At 38.9% G+C, this 18867-nt stretch overlaps 1 protein-coding gene across 1 annotated transcript; it reads left to right on the top strand.

Annotated features, from left to right (window-relative positions):
- The first annotated feature begins 2321 nt into the window (after window positions 1–2321).
- LOC140995020 (SKI family transcriptional corepressor 1 homolog-B-like) lies at window positions 2322–10937 on the top strand. The gene is made up of 8 exons (XM_073464906.1): window positions 2322–4079; window positions 4663–4729; window positions 4819–4890; window positions 5044–5106; window positions 7644–7718; window positions 7893–7967; window positions 8573–8638; window positions 10750–10937. Exons 1-8 carry the CDS (start codon window positions 2322–2324, stop codon window positions 10845–10847), a joined length of 2274 nt encoding a protein of 757 aa, XP_073321007.1. The 3' UTR covers window positions 10848–10937.
- The last annotated feature ends 7930 nt before the right edge of the window (window positions 10938–18867 follow it).

Below are 18867 nucleotides of genomic sequence, written 5' to 3'. Positions count from 1 at the left end.
CTAGAATAGAAAGGGCCATCCAGGGGGGAGAGCTGGGTGAGGGTGAGGGTGTACAGATTATTGAACATCCCTTCTCTCTCTTTTTTCTGTGTGTGTGTGTGTGTGTGTGTGAGAGAGAGAGAGAGAGAGAGAGAGAGAGAGAGAGTATGGCCTGAGGCGTCATCACATCTCATCTCAGATTCTTCTTTCCTTTTAAAATCTGAACATAAAACGCCTCCAAATCATATTACGCACGAGCAAAAATCCTCCTAATCCACTCCAATCTTTCCTTATTTTCCTTTTTTTCTGTCCTTCATTTCTTCCTCTCTTGCTTCTCTTTCATCGCTCGGGCCTCACATTGATTTGGTGGCCGGTGTGGAAGCCTAACAGATGGCGGTGTAACTTGATAAATGAGCCCGGGCCTTTTGTCATTCTTGCTGCCCTCCATAGTGCCACTCGCCCGCCGCCGCCGCCTCTGTTTCGTCAGCTCGCTCCCGCTGCGGTGGAAATAATACAGGATGTGAATGATTACAACTGAGCTGATGCTTAAAAACACACTGATCAGTGAGGCCGGCGGCGGGGTGCTATATGGGGTCCGGGGGCCCCCTAGAGGGTCCTTGACTGGGTCTATCGGTCCCACAATCACCAGTGTTTTAATTTCACTATTTTTATGATCGTTTCCAAGATTCTGTTGTCTTATTGTTTCCTTAATTGTGTGTAATAAGTGTATTCATGAACATGGGCTAAAATGTGTCTCCATTTGGGGTCAGCAGGGGCCTAATTGCGCGTGATATTTTTCTGTTTCTGATCATGTTTGTGCGTCAGAGCTGCAAAAGTGTGAATTATTAAAAACTGGTGCAAGTCTTCAAGAGCGGGGAGGAGAGAGAGGGGAGAGAGGGAGAGAGAGAGAGAGAGTGAGAGAGAGAGAGAGAGAGAGAGAGGGAGAGAGAGAGGTGCCATGTGCTTCCTGTCCTCACGCCATTCTCCTCCCCGGGATCCAGCGGGATGGAGGTCCTGTCTGCTGCTGCTGCTGCTTCCTGCGCGCAAACAAACTGAAATAGAGACTCCAGCTCAGAGTTTCTGCTCTCACACCGTCCTGTCTGTGGCACCTTCTCTCACTGGACTCACCTGACCTGCATCTCCATCTATTTATTCAAATTAATCATCACTTTTTTCCGTCCCGAACCCTGTTGGAGTGTGTCGTCTTTTAATGAGAGAAAGGTATGTTTTTAAATTAATATTCTATCAGAAAAAAAAAAATCGTGATAATTGTGCAGCTTCTCTTTTATTTTTTTGCTCTTTTATTTGGCGTGAAGTTATTTTATATTTATTGGATTATAACTCGTTAAATGCCGGTGAATCGGTCGCTCTGAAATAGTTTTATTAATTAAAATCATTAAAGCCGCCGCGGCCTCCGTGAGGACAATGACGTGATGCGAAAAGTAAGTACACGCAGGTGAACGTGAGATAGGCCCGCTTCAACCTAATTTCAAGCCACTGGCTGAGGCTAATCCGCGCAGCAGCTTTAATTATATATAGGGCTGGTCTTTTATTAACAATGCGAAGACGCGCGCTTGGATCTGTGTAATTACCAGGAAAGCAGCTTACAGTTGTTCTTTTCCTCTTTGCTAAGCGCATTGGCGCGTTTTACCTTCTGTCCTTATCCGCGCGTAAGGATCTTATGTGGTTCTTAAACAGTTGGCCCATACGTGCAGAGCCGATTTGAAGATAAGAGGAGCAGCAGATCCACTTCCAGCGACCCGGTTAACCTGAGAGAGCAGGCCGAGCCGCGGAGGAGCGAGCCGGGACCAGAAATGAATCAGGAGACGTCCGATCGATTTCACTTTTAATATAAACTCAGCAAATCCTCAAGTTAGTCTTAATTTATTATTATTTTTATCATTATTATTATTATTATTATTATTATTATTATTATTATTATTATTATTATTATCATCATCATCATCATCATCATTATTATTATCATTATTTTAATATGTCCGATAAATAAATAGAAATGTCAACATTAACAGGCCTCTATATCTACTATCATTATACTAATACTTCTCCTCCTACCACTAATAATAATAATAATAATAAAATACCAATAATAATAATCTCTTCATCTGCCAGATTTAATGTGTACAGAAACATCATATTTTCCTTCAAATTACACTATTTTGTCTATTTCTCGAACTTATTTTGAGGGGTTACTGTTTGTTTTTAAGCACCATTTTGTTTTCTCATTTTCATCATGATGCTCTGTAAATGTTGATGCTTCACATGCTGTCACAACCCCCCAGGTCACTCCTGTCTCCTTCTTGATTGACAGGCTTCCAGGGATGGAGTCGATGCCCGGACAGCTTCGAGACGCGGGACGAGACGCCAGCTCCTCCCCGAGTTCAAAGCAGGACGCACCGAGCTTCTCCAGCCCGAGCTCCCTCAAACCGAACCAAGTGAGCGAGACCTCCCTGTACGGGGTGCCCATCGTGTGTCTGGTCATAGACGGGAAGGAGAGGCTCTGCCTGGCGCAGATCTCCAACACCCTCCTGAAGAACTATAGCTACAACGAGATCCACAACCGCCGGGTGGCTCTGGGCATCACCTGCGTGCAGTGCACCCCCGTCCAGCTGGAGCTCCTGCGGCGCGCCGGCGCCATGCCCATCTCCTCCAGGCGATGCGGCATGATCACTAAGCGGGAGGCCGAGCGGCTCTGCAAGTCGTTCCTGGGAGCGCACAGCCCGCCGAAGCTGCCGGAGAATTTCGCTTTTGACGTGTTTCACGAGTGTGCGTGGGGCAGCCGGGGCAGCTTCATCCCCGCCAGGTACAACAGCTCCAGAGCGAAGTGCATCAAGTGCAGCTTCTGCAACATGTACTTCTCCCCGAATAAATTCATTTTCCACTCCCACCGCACCACAGAGTCAAAGTACCTGCAGCCGGACGCGGCCAACTTCAACTCGTGGAGGCGCCACCTGAAACTGACGGACAAAAAGGCTGAGGACATTAACCACGCGTGGGAGGATGTAAAGGCCATGTTCAACGGCGGGAGCAGAAAGAGGACTCTGCCCATGAACGGGTCGGGGATGTCCTCGTCCATGAAGTCTCAGGCCTCGTCCAGCCTGGCTCCAACCAGCTCCCCTGAGATCCCTCACAAAACTTTACGCTGCGACGAGGATCAGGGGAGTAACAACCTGAGTTTGGCGGGCGGCGCTCGGACCTACCCAGTCATCCCAGTGCCCAGCAAGAGCTTTGGCATGCTTCAGAAAATCCCTCCACCTCTGTTCCCACACCACCCCTATGGCTTCCCGAGCTACGGCCTGTGTCAGAAGAAGAGCGACGGTGTTCCTGACGTGAGCAAAACCAACGTGTCTGGTGTGTTTTGGCCCGGCGCGAAGGACACCCTCTACCCTGCCTTCCCCATGTTCTGGCCCACAGCTGGCGGCCTACCAATGCCCCCCTACCCGGGCTCTCCACCCAAACCTCCTCCAGAGCTGCCAGGCATCCGGCAGGGCGAGCTGGACTTATCGGACCAAAGCGACCGCGGCGCAAACACACCCAAAGACTCCAACCACCACCCTCACCACCAGCAGGACGGCGGAGAGCGCTGCTCCAGCTCCCAGTCCTCCTCCACTAGGAACGACGACGACAAGTCAGGGGACGAGACCCCTCAGAGGAAAATCAGCTACATCTCGGCCTTCAGACCTGTGGTCAAAGACGCGGAGACCATCGCCAAACTCTACGGCAACCGGGACGGCTACGGCGTGCGCCCTGGCTACCTGTCCCCGGATTTTATCAGCGAGAGCTCCAGTTACAGATCGGTATCACCGGACAGGGACAGCGTGGTGGACGACGACGACGACGACCCCGACGTGGACGTGGAGTCCAACCGCGGACAAGACGACAACGAGCCGATCCAGATCTCACCAGGACGGGACCACCATGACTCCCCTGTCCCAGATCGGGTCTCCTCTGGTGCTGAGGAGAGTCAGGAGCAGCCTGAGGTCTCCAGCCCGGCAGCAGCTGCATCACCGGAGGACTCCGCGCACACTGGGTCATCAGATGAGGACAGACGGATGCGTAATGGCTCCCCTCTTCATGAAGTAAGATTAGATTAAATGAAAGTTTAATGATCCCCGTGGGGGAGGCTGAACTGTCGCAGTAGTGAGCGGAGAGTATGATCAGAGTTTAGGCCCATAAAAATGTAATCAGGATCAATTGGTGTGGAATTTAAAAAGAATCAGATGGAGACATTTGATGGGCACATTTTCTAAGTAATTTCGGCCGAGTGTTTGGAGATAATATCATTGAATTGTGCTGCTGAAGTGCCTTTGAGCAACTCTTAAATAAAGGAGGAAGAATTTCCTCCAAAACTAAGGAGCCCCTTTAATTTTTTATTTATCTGTGGCTGATTTTAATCAGGATTATTAAAGTACAAACCCTCATTTATTCTCATCTGTTTTTCATTTATTCATATTAAAATGTTTCTTCAATTATGAAACATTTCCCCCCAAAATTGGTGCTTTTAAGTCTGTTTTCTTTCAGGATTTATCACAAACGTCTCCACGAACAAATTGCAGCGCTTTGAAGAAGAAAAAAGGCCTCAATTACGTGAAGAATCGCAGTAAATGACGCGTAATTGGCGCGCTGTTGTTCAACACGAGTGTGTGCTTCGTTTTTTTACAGGTGTACGCTCATGAGAAGGACGGCCACGTGCTCCTCAACGAGCCCAAACAATCGGGCAGATCCAACGGTAATTACTGAAGCAATTTATGATTTGGTTATTTCTGCCAATTGGGGTCGTTTTCAGCTGAAAATGTGTTTTTCTTTTTGTTGTTTTAGGCGTCCATCACGTGTCTGAAATGCAGAATCAACGCAATGCAACGTCTCATCAGGAGCTGAAGGACAGACAAGGTTGTTAATTCAGGTTTTTTTTTTTTTTTTTTAATTCAAAATCCACACTTTCAGCTGCTTCCGTGTCTCTGCCGGCGCGTTTTCAAAAAATATGGCAGTTATTGAAGTGATTTATTTGTGTGTTAAATTGTGTGTTTGATTGTTTTTGTGCAGCCGATGGAGCTTTACGCATCGACATCAGCGTGCATGAAAGAGACCTGGAGAACATGGCCAAAGGTAAGGAAACAAAGGAGAGAGAAAGGTGTAGCAGGTGATTATAATTATCATCAGCAATTATTCCTGTTTTGATTGTAATCTGGGTTCATGTGTCTCCAGCCAGCGAATACATATTTATACAGCAGCTGAGCGGCTGACAGGACCTGGTCACCACATTTCATCCAGACGGATATTTATATTTTTTAAATGCAAATAAATTAAATTGAACTAAATACAGACAACATTTTGCTGATTAAATTGCATCTTTAACCCTAAATTTAACTGTTTAATTATCAAACATTAAAAAAAAAAAAAAAAAAAGGGCGTGTGTGATATGAATATTAAACATTGATTTGCGCCTCATTTAAATGCAGCTCAGCGCCCCCGGACTGCTAAAGATGACGTGCCAAAATCTGAATGTGAATTTACATTTTCGGGCCTAAAGTGTTCCCGTAGTTGTTAAACCACTTAATCACGAGATGTGGGAGTTTTTGACTTATTATTGTAAGAGGAAATCGTTTAGAGGCTATTAATATTTTAACGAACAGAGCCATAACCCCGAGGCACGCCAGCTAATTATTTTACAACGCTTGGAAAAACCCTGGGACTCCATTATTATCGTCTCCACCTCCGGGCGATGCATGGCAATTATACCGAGGCAGCAGCGACAGGCAGCAGCGCTCACATGGATCTGATCGAGGATGGAAACGCACCTGAAGTCGGTTTTACTGAGCTGACATCAGCCTTCATGAGAGGAAAGTCAGAATATATCAGATCAAGTGGGATCAGATTGATGGGAAGTAGAGGAGGATGCAGAAGAATTTTTATTTTTTCAAGATATTTGTGTTGAGATTGGTCTTTATTTGCATTACTGTGCATGATTTCTGAGTGCAACACAGCCCTGCTTGTTATTCAGATGCCGTGTGTGTCGGATGGGCTTTGTTTCAGTGTATAAAGTGCCAAAAAAAACACTAGATAATTTTTTTATGGTTTAAAATGCACCGTTTTTAACATATATACATCATCACTGTTGTAAATAGTACCCAAAAGTACTACGTATATGAGTAAAAGTAAAGATATTGTGTCAGGAAAAATTCTGTAAAAATGAAAGTCATTCATGAATCTACCTGAGTAAAAGTCTTTAAGTATCTGATATTAAATGGACTTAAATACCAAAAGTACAAGTAAATCTTCCACTAAACGATAGTGTTACAGTTTAAAATGTTCCTTTTTTTATCATGTTTGAGTAAAAGTAAAGATATCGTGTTAAAATATTACTTTGGTAAAAGTGAAAGTCACCCATATTAATAGTACTTGAGTAAAAGTCTTAGAGTATCTGATATTATGTGTACTAAAGTATCAAAAGTCTGAGTAATGTATACAACTACATATATACTGTATACTATGCGTCAACTGTTTACCTGAGTGGCCAACAATCTCAGCATTTTTCCACTTATGGGAATCAGTGTAAAATACATTAATACATTAATTCATTAATTCATTAATTAACTTACAAATGAGCTATTTTGCCTCTGTAATCAAATGCAAAGTAACTACTTACTTAATTTATCAAATACATTTAGTGGAGTAAAAAGTGCAATATTTGCCTCTAAAATGTGTTGAGTTGAAGTGTTAAGGCTAAATACTTGTAGTTGAGTAAATGTACTTAGTTACATTCCATCACTGTGTATCATCATACACTGCCTGTCAATATATATCCTGCTCTGTGTACAAGATTTGTCACTAATCTCAGCATTTTTCCACTTATGGTAATCAGTGTTAAATTAAAATAAATCAGTTAATTAATTAATTTACAAATGTGCTACTTTGGCTCTGATGCAGTAATCTGCAGAGTAACTAATAACTTAATGTATCAAATAAATGTAGTGGAGTAAAAAGTGCTGTATTTGTTTCTAAAATGGGCTGAAGTGAAAGTATAAAGTATCAAACTGGGAAATACTCAAGTAAAGTCGAAGTACCTCAGTATTGTACTTGAGTAAATGTACTTAGTTACATTCATCACTGAGTATCATCATACACTGTCAGTCAATATATATCCTCCTCATTGCACATAATATGTCAATAATCTGTCAGTTTACTACACAGTATTCATTAACAGTATTTATTAACCATTTAAAGTCTGATAAACATGAGCTGCAACTTCACAATAAACAATTTCTTAATAAATGGTTCATGGAGCATTTCTTTGTTGTTAACAGTGAAACAACTGTTAACTGAAGTTTAATTTACTATAAATCTACCGTTTATTCATGATGGATATTATAAATTTAAGCATTCACCACTCTTTGTTTTTTGTTTTATATAATTTTTTACCGTATTTGTCCAGTTTTTTGTTGTTGTTTGTTTGTTTGTTTGTTTGTTTGTTGTCCTTGCTCCTAACTGTATTCTATTTCTGTGTAGTACACTGACAGCAATGTAAACCGGAGTCAAATTCCTTGTACACATACGTGGCCGATGAAGCCAATTCTGAAATTAATTCACAATAATGATATGAACCCATATGTGACACTAACACATTTTGGCTTTTGTCTTGGCAGAGGAGTTGCAGAAGCAGCTTGTGGAACAAGTGGAGCTGAGGAAAAAGCTGGAGAGAGAATTTCAGCATTTAAAAGGTAGGACACAAAGTGAGTCTGATGATGATTCTCCATCTTTGTTTGGATCTTACACCTCCCGTGTTTGCAGCCTAGATGTTAGACGTTATGTTGTCCTTTGAATCCAGGAATGTTTCTTTAAATGTGCTCAATGTCAGAGCGTCTCCAACTGATGTGGCCTTCGGTACTCTTCAGATAATTTTCAGGATCAAATGAAGCGTGAGCTGTCCTACAGAGAGGAAATGGTCCAGCAGCTGCAGATTGTTCGAGGTTGGTCTCTCTCTGTACGTCGTGCCTCCATAGATTATGACTGTAAAGCGGATGTAGATCAATGCTCTTTAAGTTTATGGGGAGAAAAAATTGAGCCACAAAAGAGTAACACAAGCCGTATCAATCAATCGGAAGCAAGTAGCCTTTAAACTGAAGCACAAAGGAAAAGTGACACTTGCATATTGAAACCATGTCAATTTGTGTCCAGCCTTTTTCCTGTAAACTCCGTCTTTTTTCTCCTGCAGTTGAGTAAATTATTAAATATCTTAAAGGTGAAACTGAAACCACACTGTTTTGTTTGCAAAGGTTATTTTCTCCTAAATCATGCTCTGGAAAATTGAATAGACAGGCCATTATGTAGTGCTGTATCAGTTACATGAAGTAGACAGCAACTAATGCCGCCCGTTAAAGGATTGGTGTAAAGTTACAGTAGTTTAAATACAGGGTTCAAGTACACAGAGGGGTCACTCTAAATACCATAGGGGGCAGATGGCATACATTACACTCCTGCACTTCAGATGCTACACACTTTCTTTTTTTTCCTTTTCAGTCCTTTTTTGACCAATTCTTTTTTTATTTTTTTTATTCATTTTATTTTTGGATAGACACTTTGTGCAACGAGTTGGACCAAGAGAGAAAGGCTCGTTATGCAATACAGCAGAAGCTAAAAGGTAATTTATCTGGTCCAGAACAGGAACATGAATACATGTCAGTTTTTTACAAACATAAATATGCAAGTGCTACTTTTTTATTTACATCTCCTGTAATCAGTGTGATAGATATTTACTGTAGGACAGCTTTAAAGGATAAGTTCATAATTTTTCAAATCTGACTTAAAACAACACTCACATGCCCAAATTTACTTAATTAGTCACTTTAATTGTGCTTCTTGTCCATTCTGGCTGCAAAGAGATCCTTTCTTAAAGCAATTACAATGTAAGTGATGAGAAAATCCACAATTTCAGCTGCAAAAAAGCTAATTTGAGGCTTCAGCTATTTTCTTGTTGCAAACCCTCCACCACAGCTCAGGGAGGAAGCCTTTCAAGAAATATCACCCAAAAAGTCTGAAGCTGAGGTGTGAAAGTCGGTGTACTGTATAAAAGCGAAAAAGTGCAACAGAAACAATTGTTTTAAACCCCAAGTCATTTTGTTTGTATGTTTCCATTGCTTTGACTGAGGGACCCGTATTGGATGAAATTCCATACTGTGCATTTAATACACAAACCAAGCATTAATGACATCATGTTTTTCTACTGTTTGAGGTTAGACTGGCACTCTTTTGATGACGTCATGTCGCTGCGCCCTCTTTCTCTGCACTGGTTTAATGAATTGTGACTGGAGAATCAGCACCACCAGCTGTTTATCTCGTTGTTAAAATATTCAGTACCAGATGGACTGCACATTCTCATTTTCTTTCACCAAATTACTGAAAACTTGGTTGAAATTTTAACTAAACTTATATGGAAATCTGGTTTATGAGAACACAAAAAGGGTTGTATAAAAATATGTGTAACTCAGACGACTGAAGCTTTTGCAACACAATCGCTAAAACAAAATGTTGCATGGTACGTTTCTGTAAACCACAGATATGTTAAATTTGTACGTTTTGTACCTATCATATAAACAATACTTATCGTAAGGCTGGTTATTCTTGTCTTAACTTGATAAGCTGATTTACTTTCTGGCTGTGGTACGGGGACAACTTCTCCTCAGTAACTCCGTCACTTTAATGTCCACTTATTTTGTAGGACAACTGAACTCACAGCAAGGTGAAACATCACTTCACTGATCTTAACCATCCTTAACATTAAGGCAAAGTGCAACACATTACTGTGTGTAGTCTCTGATTTTCACTTAAAGAAGGGAAACAATAAAACTGGTAAAATCACCATTAATGAAATTCGGCCCAATGTCAAAATAAACCAGAGAATAAAATAAGGCAATCTACAGTACATAATGAAATAAATCTCTTCTTACACTATCATACGGTAATGTTGAAACTTTACGTTGCTTCACCTCAACAATTTTATGTTGTGACAGCACTGTGGTTATGTTCTGGTTAGGTTGAGGCCCAAAAAACACTTGGTTAGGGTTAGGAAAAAAATCTTGGCTTGAAATACAAGCTTTTGTTGACTTAAAGATGGCTGGAAAATGTTCTGACATCTTGTTATAAAAAATCCAGTGGTCTGAATTCGGAAACGTGTCTCAAACAGAGGTCTGTTGTTGAAAAATATCCAGTTGTTTCCCGATTACAAATAGTGAAACATGGCCTCAAATAGTCGTCCCCCAATTTTTAAGCCGTCTTTCTGAGCTGTCACACGGCCACCATCCCCTGCTGAAGTCAGCTCATACACATGTTGTGAACATGATATGAGACCTATGGTATAAATCTTGAATTTGATACATATGAAACACTCAATTTATCCTGTCCATGGGTTGCATAAGCGTACAATGACAACATTTTACTCTGTGACTGGGCTGAGCCTCCAAACTTAGGAAGTCATTTTTACACAGATGAGGACTGTGGATTTTGTCCTCCATCACTTGCATTGAAATCATGTTAAGAACAGGTTTCTTTATGGACAATAGGAACAACAACCAAAACCTGTCTAAATGTAATTGTGGACATGTGAGACATTGTTCTAAGACAGACATGAAAAATGTGAACCAGTCCTTTAACAACAACATTAGGCAAACAACCAAACTCACACCTGTAAAGTGAACAATACTGTGAGCGAGTGTTTGTCTTCATGTTCTCACTGATGGACTCGTTCCTCCCCAGAAGCTCATGACGCCCTTCACCATTTCTCCTGCAAGATGCTCACCCCTCGTCAGTGTACCGGAGCCTGCACCTTCAAGCCCCCGCTGCTGCCTCCCTAGTGCCCAGCACAACCCTGCACCCGACCCAAGCACAGCCAAAAATAAAACACCACCCACACACAGGTCCGCCTCCACAGCTCTCACCTGTAACCTGAGGACTACCCACCTGCTGTACAGACACACCACTGATTTTAGCACTTGAGTGAATAGACCCGGAGAAGGTCCTCCCAAAAACTGAACTCTTGAGTAAAAGACATTCAGACGTCGAGTTCATTTTATGTTGTGAATCAAAGGATTGTCGATCTAAGCTGCAGAGGAGTCTCTCTGAATCAAAGGCGTCTGCTCTTTAGCTACTCCGAGAAGAAAAAACAACACTATACACATAAACATATATATATCACGTGACGATGTGCAATGGCTTGTATAATTGTGATATTAAGTTCAAGAATCTCATTATTTAGCTTTTGTTGCTTGTTTGAATATCTTGAGTTTTTACATCTTTTTGTTATTTATCATTTATTGTCATTGGTTTAATTTATTTATTGTTTAGATGATTTATTTGCAACACTGTACATGTTGTTAAGCACTTTAAATGGGCAACATTTCTGAATTTGACCATGCCGTCCGATACCAAATTCTTTTATCCAGAATATGTCTAAAATAGAGCACATTATCATGAGCACTTACTTCAACAGCCGTTCAATAAAAGATTTCCTTTCACCAAGCTCGAAGTGATGATTAAAAAACAGTCCTGAGCCATTTATAGATGTACAGTTTAGACTATTTTAACACAAATCCAACAACATAATCTTCTCTGTTTCAGGGTTTTTTCTATCATCACACACATCTGTGGGTCACAAGAGACGAAACCAAAACTTTTTCCTATCATCTGATGATCTGATTTTATAAGAAGAAGACACTGTATGAAATGAAATATGTGTAATCTGCCATCTGCGTTTCATTCTCTGTCATTTGTTGAATTTGGTTTGTAAAAAACACAAAGAGCCATTCTAAAAGAAACAAATCCTGATTTCTGACACTACCCATGAGTTTCCCATTTATGTATGTACCCATGTCAATATTAATAAAATGTGAAAGCCACTATCTGCTTCATGTCTTCACTTTTTTGTGTGTTTCCTGCCACCTACTGGCCTCCACGCAGAACAGCTCCTCCTGAGACGTATCATATTTCCTCTTATTGTATTTGAGTTCAACATGATCTCTTTCATTAGCCGGCTACATCAGAGCATGACATGTCCAGTCGACTTATAATGTTTGACGTGGAGTCGAGGGAGCAGGCTGATCTAATAGTGAAATCTAATTCTTCTGATGGGAGGGCTAATAGATATTGATTACGCGGCTCTTGCTCCCTGGATGCTTCATACTGAGACAGATACTCACATAATGTCACTGACACACAATGAATGTTAATTTTCTGTGAACGTAATTGCCCTCCGTGGTGAAGCCAGTTCCCTTTGAATACTAACGAGGCCCGTGAAGCTGAGCAGAGCTGAACTACTGATGGAATGATCGGCTGATTTACTGTACTTTCATTGAGCTGTTTAACATTAAGAAAACCCTGATTAAAGTTGATATGTAGTGACAATCATGGATGGATTATGTGACAATGAGGCTCTGGGCACAGATATATTAGAGACCTCTCACTCCTCACACATAACAGGAAGATCCACAGATACAAGGGAAGTGTTGTGTCTCTTTTCAGTCACTTTGCAGTTTTTTGCAATCTCTTTGTCATTTTGCATTGCTTTGTGGTCAATTTGGCTCTGTTTTTGTTCCTTTTGCACCTTTTTGTAGTCCTTTTGTGCCCATTTTTGGACACTTTCTCTCTGTAATAATTTAGTGTCTCTCTCTGGTCATTTTGTGTGTCTTTGTGCTCATTTTGTCTCTCCTTTTAGTTCTTTTGTGCCGCTTTTTAGTCACTTTGCTTCTCTGTAGATGTTTTGTGTCTCTTTGTAGTTGATTTGTGTCTCTTTGTAGTTATTTTTGCACCACCCTCTAGTTGCTTTGTACCTTTCTATATGGTTTTCATCTCTTTGTGGTTGTTCTGTTTTAATTTGTGGTTGTTTGGCATCTGTCTGTAGAGGTTTGGCATCTCTTTATAGTAATGTTGTGTGTCTTCAAGCCATTTTGTGCCTCGTTTTTGTAGGTTTTTTTGTCTCTTTGTTGGCTCAAGGGTCACATAACCCTCTTGGGCTCCGGAGCCTGTGCCTGGTAGGTCTGTTCAGTAAACCATCCATGCTGACAAGAGAGAAAAAGTCTCCTGAACAGGGTGATTTCAGGCTTTTCTAAAAGTTGATTGTAAACTGAGAGCTGCTGACTATTGTCATGATAAATCATTTAATGATAATTTAATCATAATTATGCCACTTTAGAATTTAAAGTAGGACTTTCATTCAAATTTGCCCAATGTTTTCTGAATGATTTACACATTAGCACAACTTAATGATGTATTGTTGCTGTTGTTTTGCTTGATGGACATGTGTGAACATTATGAACATGATTTCATTAATTTAAGGAAAACAAAGGTAATTGACAAGATAAATAAGCTCTTTGAAAATAACAAACAAAGGACATTTTAAAGAGAAGGTGTTCAGAAAAATAATATTCTAAACAAGAAACACAAAGTAATGAACACAGTATATTACACATCTTATCATACACATTACTGGAATAGCCAGTAGTTGATGTATTTGTATGTACATGTACATGGAAGTAAAAGGAGATAAGTATTGCCAACAAAATATAGCAGTACCAGTAATATTTCATTATAATTTCTGTCTTGTTATTATGGATCAATTAAAATGTAACCAGCATCCAATGTCGAGGCTGGTGTAGGTGGAGCTATTCATTTAATTATTAATTATTTTTGTGTAATTTAATCATGTGTTTTGAATGCAAAGCTGTGATATGAAACGTACCTGTGATTTTTCCCGTAAAATAAATGTTGTAGTGCAATATTTCTCTATGAAATCTTGGCATGTTGCCATATAAAGTAGAGGAAAATAGAATTACATAATTCAAGTACAAGTACAGGAAAATGTGTACTTCAGATGTGTACTCTTGGTTCCTTTGCACCTCTAAATTTAGCCACTTTTTTATCCCTGTATTTTATCCATGAACAGTTTCTCAAATGTTGTTTTAGATCATGACATATCTATATTGATATATATTATAGTTATATACATATAGATTGCTATCACAACATAAAATGGCAGATACAGTACTATAATATAGGATTGTATCCATATTTCTCCCTCCTGGTATTGTGTTACATGTTCAGCAGCTCAGTTTCAGCTCTCAGTTTTCCTGCTGTCACTTTGTCCACAGTGAGTGCGTTTACACGAGCCAACATTAAATCCATACACTGTAATATCAAACATTTTAAAGAAGAATCATGTTTTATCTTCCTGTTGTCTGACAGTATTTGCAGTCTGTTCCACTGATTCATTATTTGCTTGTATAAACACGTGTGGTCAGTGAACACCTGTCCCATTAACAATACAACAGATGGCAGCGATACATAATGATATAATAAAACCTCTGCATGAAACAAGCTGCACAACTAGTTTGTCAATAGATTCTTTGTGTGAATCTCGAGGGACGGAGCATTTTCTGATAATGGATTTGGGCCTGAAGCCTAATGTGTTTGGTGTAAGAGTGAATTTGTGTTCAGTATGGAAGCATAAAACCATAATACTGACAAAGATGGGATTGCTCAGGAACAAACAGGCTGTACAGGCCAAAGAGGACCTGAGAATTCACTTCATGTTATTTCAGACTCATCTTCATTTGAAATGAAAGGGCTCCACCTACTGGCTCCAACAGCACCAAACACTTCACCTTTGAGTTTCTCCTGCCACAGTCATGTTCAGCTGTCTTGTTACTGTTTTAGACCTTTAATAATAATAATAATAATAATAATAATAATAATAATAATAATAATAATAATAATAATCATCATCATCATCGTCGTCGTCGTCGTCGTCGTTGGCGGCGTCGTTGTCGTCGTCGTCATCATCATCTGTATTTGTTGAGCACCTTTCAAAAACAAAGTTACCAACACAATATAATCCAGAATCCAGATTTGAACAAGGGTAAAAATTTAATTTAAGAATAATAAATGACATCAGTTAAGAAAAAGTCATACAACAAAAGTGAGTTTTAAGAAAAGATTTCACACACTGAGTTTACCTGCTGGTTTAGACCTTTGTTGTGATTGGCATCAACTATACTATATGAATATACATAGTATACAATATTCATGTTATTAAAATAGTTTAACTAGCAGTAGGTTGCTGGTAGTTCATCTACATTCATATTTGCATAGTGAAGTTACTTAAAGTAGACACTTTTTTTGCCATTTTTTGTGAAGTTAACAACTGAAACTACACTTTTGGCCACAAAAAGAATGGAAATATTTCTTCTTTTTCTTCCTGTTTTCATTTCACCATTGCCTCTCTGCTGTAATTCAAAGCTGACATTCCTTGCATTTTCCCATGAATATTGAATTAGTGGAATATGTTTTGTTGTTGTTTTTATGATATGTGAGTGGGCGCTATGCAATAAACTCAACTGGCAATATAAGAGATGAATGAAGATGAATTTTCATTTGTCTTGTGGGTGTTTCTATAGTTTGCAGGTTCCACGTTTTATTGTGTTCCATGCAGTGTGGGACTCACACCGGTTTTGGTTTTGACTTGGTCTCAATCCCCCAAAGTCTTGGTCTAGTCTCGGTCTCAATACACTCTGGTCTTGGTTATGACTTGGTCTCAGTTTAGGTGGTCTTAACTACAACACTGGCTTTAGTTAACTGAACTACATTTCTTCTTGATGTAGCTCTGCTGTAAGCTTTCAAAGTAGCTCCCCAAAACTGGGGATACATTATAAAGTGACAAATATCAAATTTTACAGTGTTTTATTGCCATAATTAGAAATGCCGCAGCATCAGTCCCAATTCCCCCAACACATCACACGATACTCTACCCTTCAACAACAAAAAGAAAGCTTTCACAATATCCAAAAGTTGAGACAAAGTTTTGCATTCATTTTAAAGTTCAATTATATTTTCTGTGTACTTCACTTCCTGTAGTACTGGGACAAATATTCTGGTGAAGAAAGACGGATCCCTCACTGAAAAGTAGTACAATTAGAAAATATAGAGTGGTGAAATGTTGAGATTGGTAAATATAATAACCACCATGTTAGTTTTCTCATTTTTTAAAATGTAATGCTAAAATTTCCAGAAGCAATATACCAAGAACACAATGTTAGTATCCTCAGTCTTGGCTACAGTTCTAATTTTGTACTTTGTTCTTCTTATTTTCTGATTTATACTTTACAAAAAACTTTTCTCCTTGAAACAGAAGAGGAAAAGAGCAACAATTAAGAAAATGAAATCAAGTCTTAACAAAAAATGAACATAATCACAGAACATGGATATGTTATGTTATGGCTACTTCATTACTGTAGAGCCTTCCTTAATATGGGTTGGATTTAAACTTTAAATTTTCTGTTTAAGGTCGCTCCAGGTCACTGCAGGCCTATGTGTGAAGTTTGTTTGTTTGAAGTTTGAAGCCTTTTCTACTTGCATATTATTAATGTCCTGTACACCACCCTCCTACTCCAGTCATATCTATTATATATATATATATATATATATATATATATATATATATATATATATATATATATATATATATATATATATATATATATATATATATATATATATATATATATATATATTTCTTTTACAAAATAATCTTTTTGTTAGCTGAGATTAGAAGCGCAGTGATGATTCTAACCTCCACACCCCTGACAAGACCCGCTGGAGGGTACGAGTGAGTGATACCATTAAATCTATACCATGACAGAAATAGGATGAAAATAGGATATTTCATAACAAAAGTTCAAGGTTGCTGACTACATACATATATAATATATAACTAATAGAGAGCATAAAGAATTGCAGGGATTTAAAAAATGATCCACTTCAAATAAATGATAAAAATGCACTGATAGACATCTGGATTCATTATTTATTTTGAGGCTTTGGCAGATTTATGAGACTATGTTACTCAATACAGCTTTCAGATTATTGATAACTGGTCCTGGTCTTCTTTCATGGTTTATGTAAAAGAAAGAAATGATGGTCACAGAACACCTTGTTTGCTTATATGCATTTTAAGTAAAGATATTGTTTTACCAATGACTTTGGTTAAAGTAAAAGTTACCTGTATGAATAGTACAAAAGTAAAGACTTAAAGTAGATGTATGCACAGAAGTATTAGTAAGCCCACTGAGGCGATGTGATTGTGATTTTGGGCTATATAAATAAAATTGAATTGATTTGAAAAGTACAGGTAAAAGTAAACTTAACATATATTTACATGTATGTACAGTAGGTACTGTATACTACAGGTCCATTGATTACTGTCCTAGCTGATTATCAGAATGAGAATTACATTAATAATTTAAAAATGCTCTATTCTGGCTCTGATGCAGCATGTAATCTGTAAAGTAACTAGTAACTGAAGTTATTCAATAAATATAGTTTGGTAAAAAGTAAAATATTTGCCTCAAAAATGTGGTGGAGTGGACGTAAAAAGGAGCAGAAGATGGAAACACTCAAGTAAAGTACAAGTACCTTCAAATTGTGCTTAAGTACACTACTTGCGTAAATGTACTTAGTTACATTCCACCACTGTTAAATACATTCCATCTTTTCCCAGTCTTAAGAACTGGAGGGCAGCCTGGTTGCAGTGTAACAGGACTCGTTCTCTGAGGGCTTTACAACAGAGTCGTTCACATTCTTATTACAACAGAAACATACAGGAATGTGGTGGAGCAGGTCTATTAAAGGGTCCAATGGGATTTAGCCATGAAGATCATTTTGGTATTATCTGTCCACTTTTTCAGATATCTAAGAAATTTGCCTTCATCCAATACAATAGAGGTGACTGAAAATGTGTTTATCGGGATCACAGAGCTGATAAAAGATTTATTTGGCAACCTCACTTATCAGGAACATCCCTGTTTTATTTAAGTAGAGATAGTGTTACTCTTTTTCACAGTGAGTCAGATGTTTTCATGCATGTTTCCTTGAGTAGAAAATATTCCAGAGTAATCCAGACACAGTTTCTAGACAGAGAGCAGTAACTCACGTACAGTGAAGGTTGAAGCTACAGGTTAGTGTTTACATCTAATTAGAAAAGTGTGCACATTTTTAAGACCACCTTAGAAAAACGTATTATTTATGTGAATTATCAATTAAGGGCTTTTCTATTGCAATGTGTCAAATCTATTCTAATCTTACAGACAGTAATGATTTTAGATCACCAGCCTGAATGGTAGAATAGATTTAAATCGCTGTTGGTGAAGAATGATTTAACCCACATAGCAGACAGATCTGGTTCAGATGTGTCTCAGCCCTGGCAGAGGGAATCTGAGCCGAGCATGTCGAGGTGTGGCACTAATGGCACAGTTTTTGAGATGGCAAACAAGATGTGGGTTATTGTTTGATATTTGAGACCGAGATAAGATCAAACTATTTGGTCCACATTGTTACAGCCAGAGATGAGCTGCAAGTTTAGAGTGATAATGTTTTACATTATAAACCGAGTGTAATAGAATCATTTCAGTACTAATGAAAGACTTTTTTAAAATTTTATTTATTTAGTCTTTACTTAGCCAGGATAGTCCCATTGAGATCACAGAACTCTTTAAAAGGAAGACCTAGCCAAAAATGGCAGCAAGACAGAGTTACAACTCTGAAATAATCAGATTAAACATTTGCACACACATGTACTCAATAGATTTCACCATAGTTTTAGAATTGTTCAGTGTTACACTCTAAAAACCCAACTTAAACAAAATTAAGGTAGCAATTTGCATGGATCTTTTTAAGTACTTCCAACTCAACCATTATTGAGTAAAAATCCCACAAGTGTTAGTCTAGTACAACCAACATGACATGTTTTGTCCTCAACAAGGTTAATCAAGTTGAACCAACTTCATTAGAATTAAAAAGTGTTGGTGTTATTTAGAAGTCAAATTAGTC

This window comes from Pagrus major, chromosome 4 (assembly GCF_040436345.1).
Source record: "Pagrus major chromosome 4, Pma_NU_1.0".
NCBI classification, from domain to species: domain Eukaryota; kingdom Metazoa; phylum Chordata; class Actinopteri; order Spariformes; family Sparidae; genus Pagrus; species Pagrus major.
Note: the sequence above shows the minus strand (reverse complement) of the source record. Positions and strands in the feature narration are given on the sequence as shown.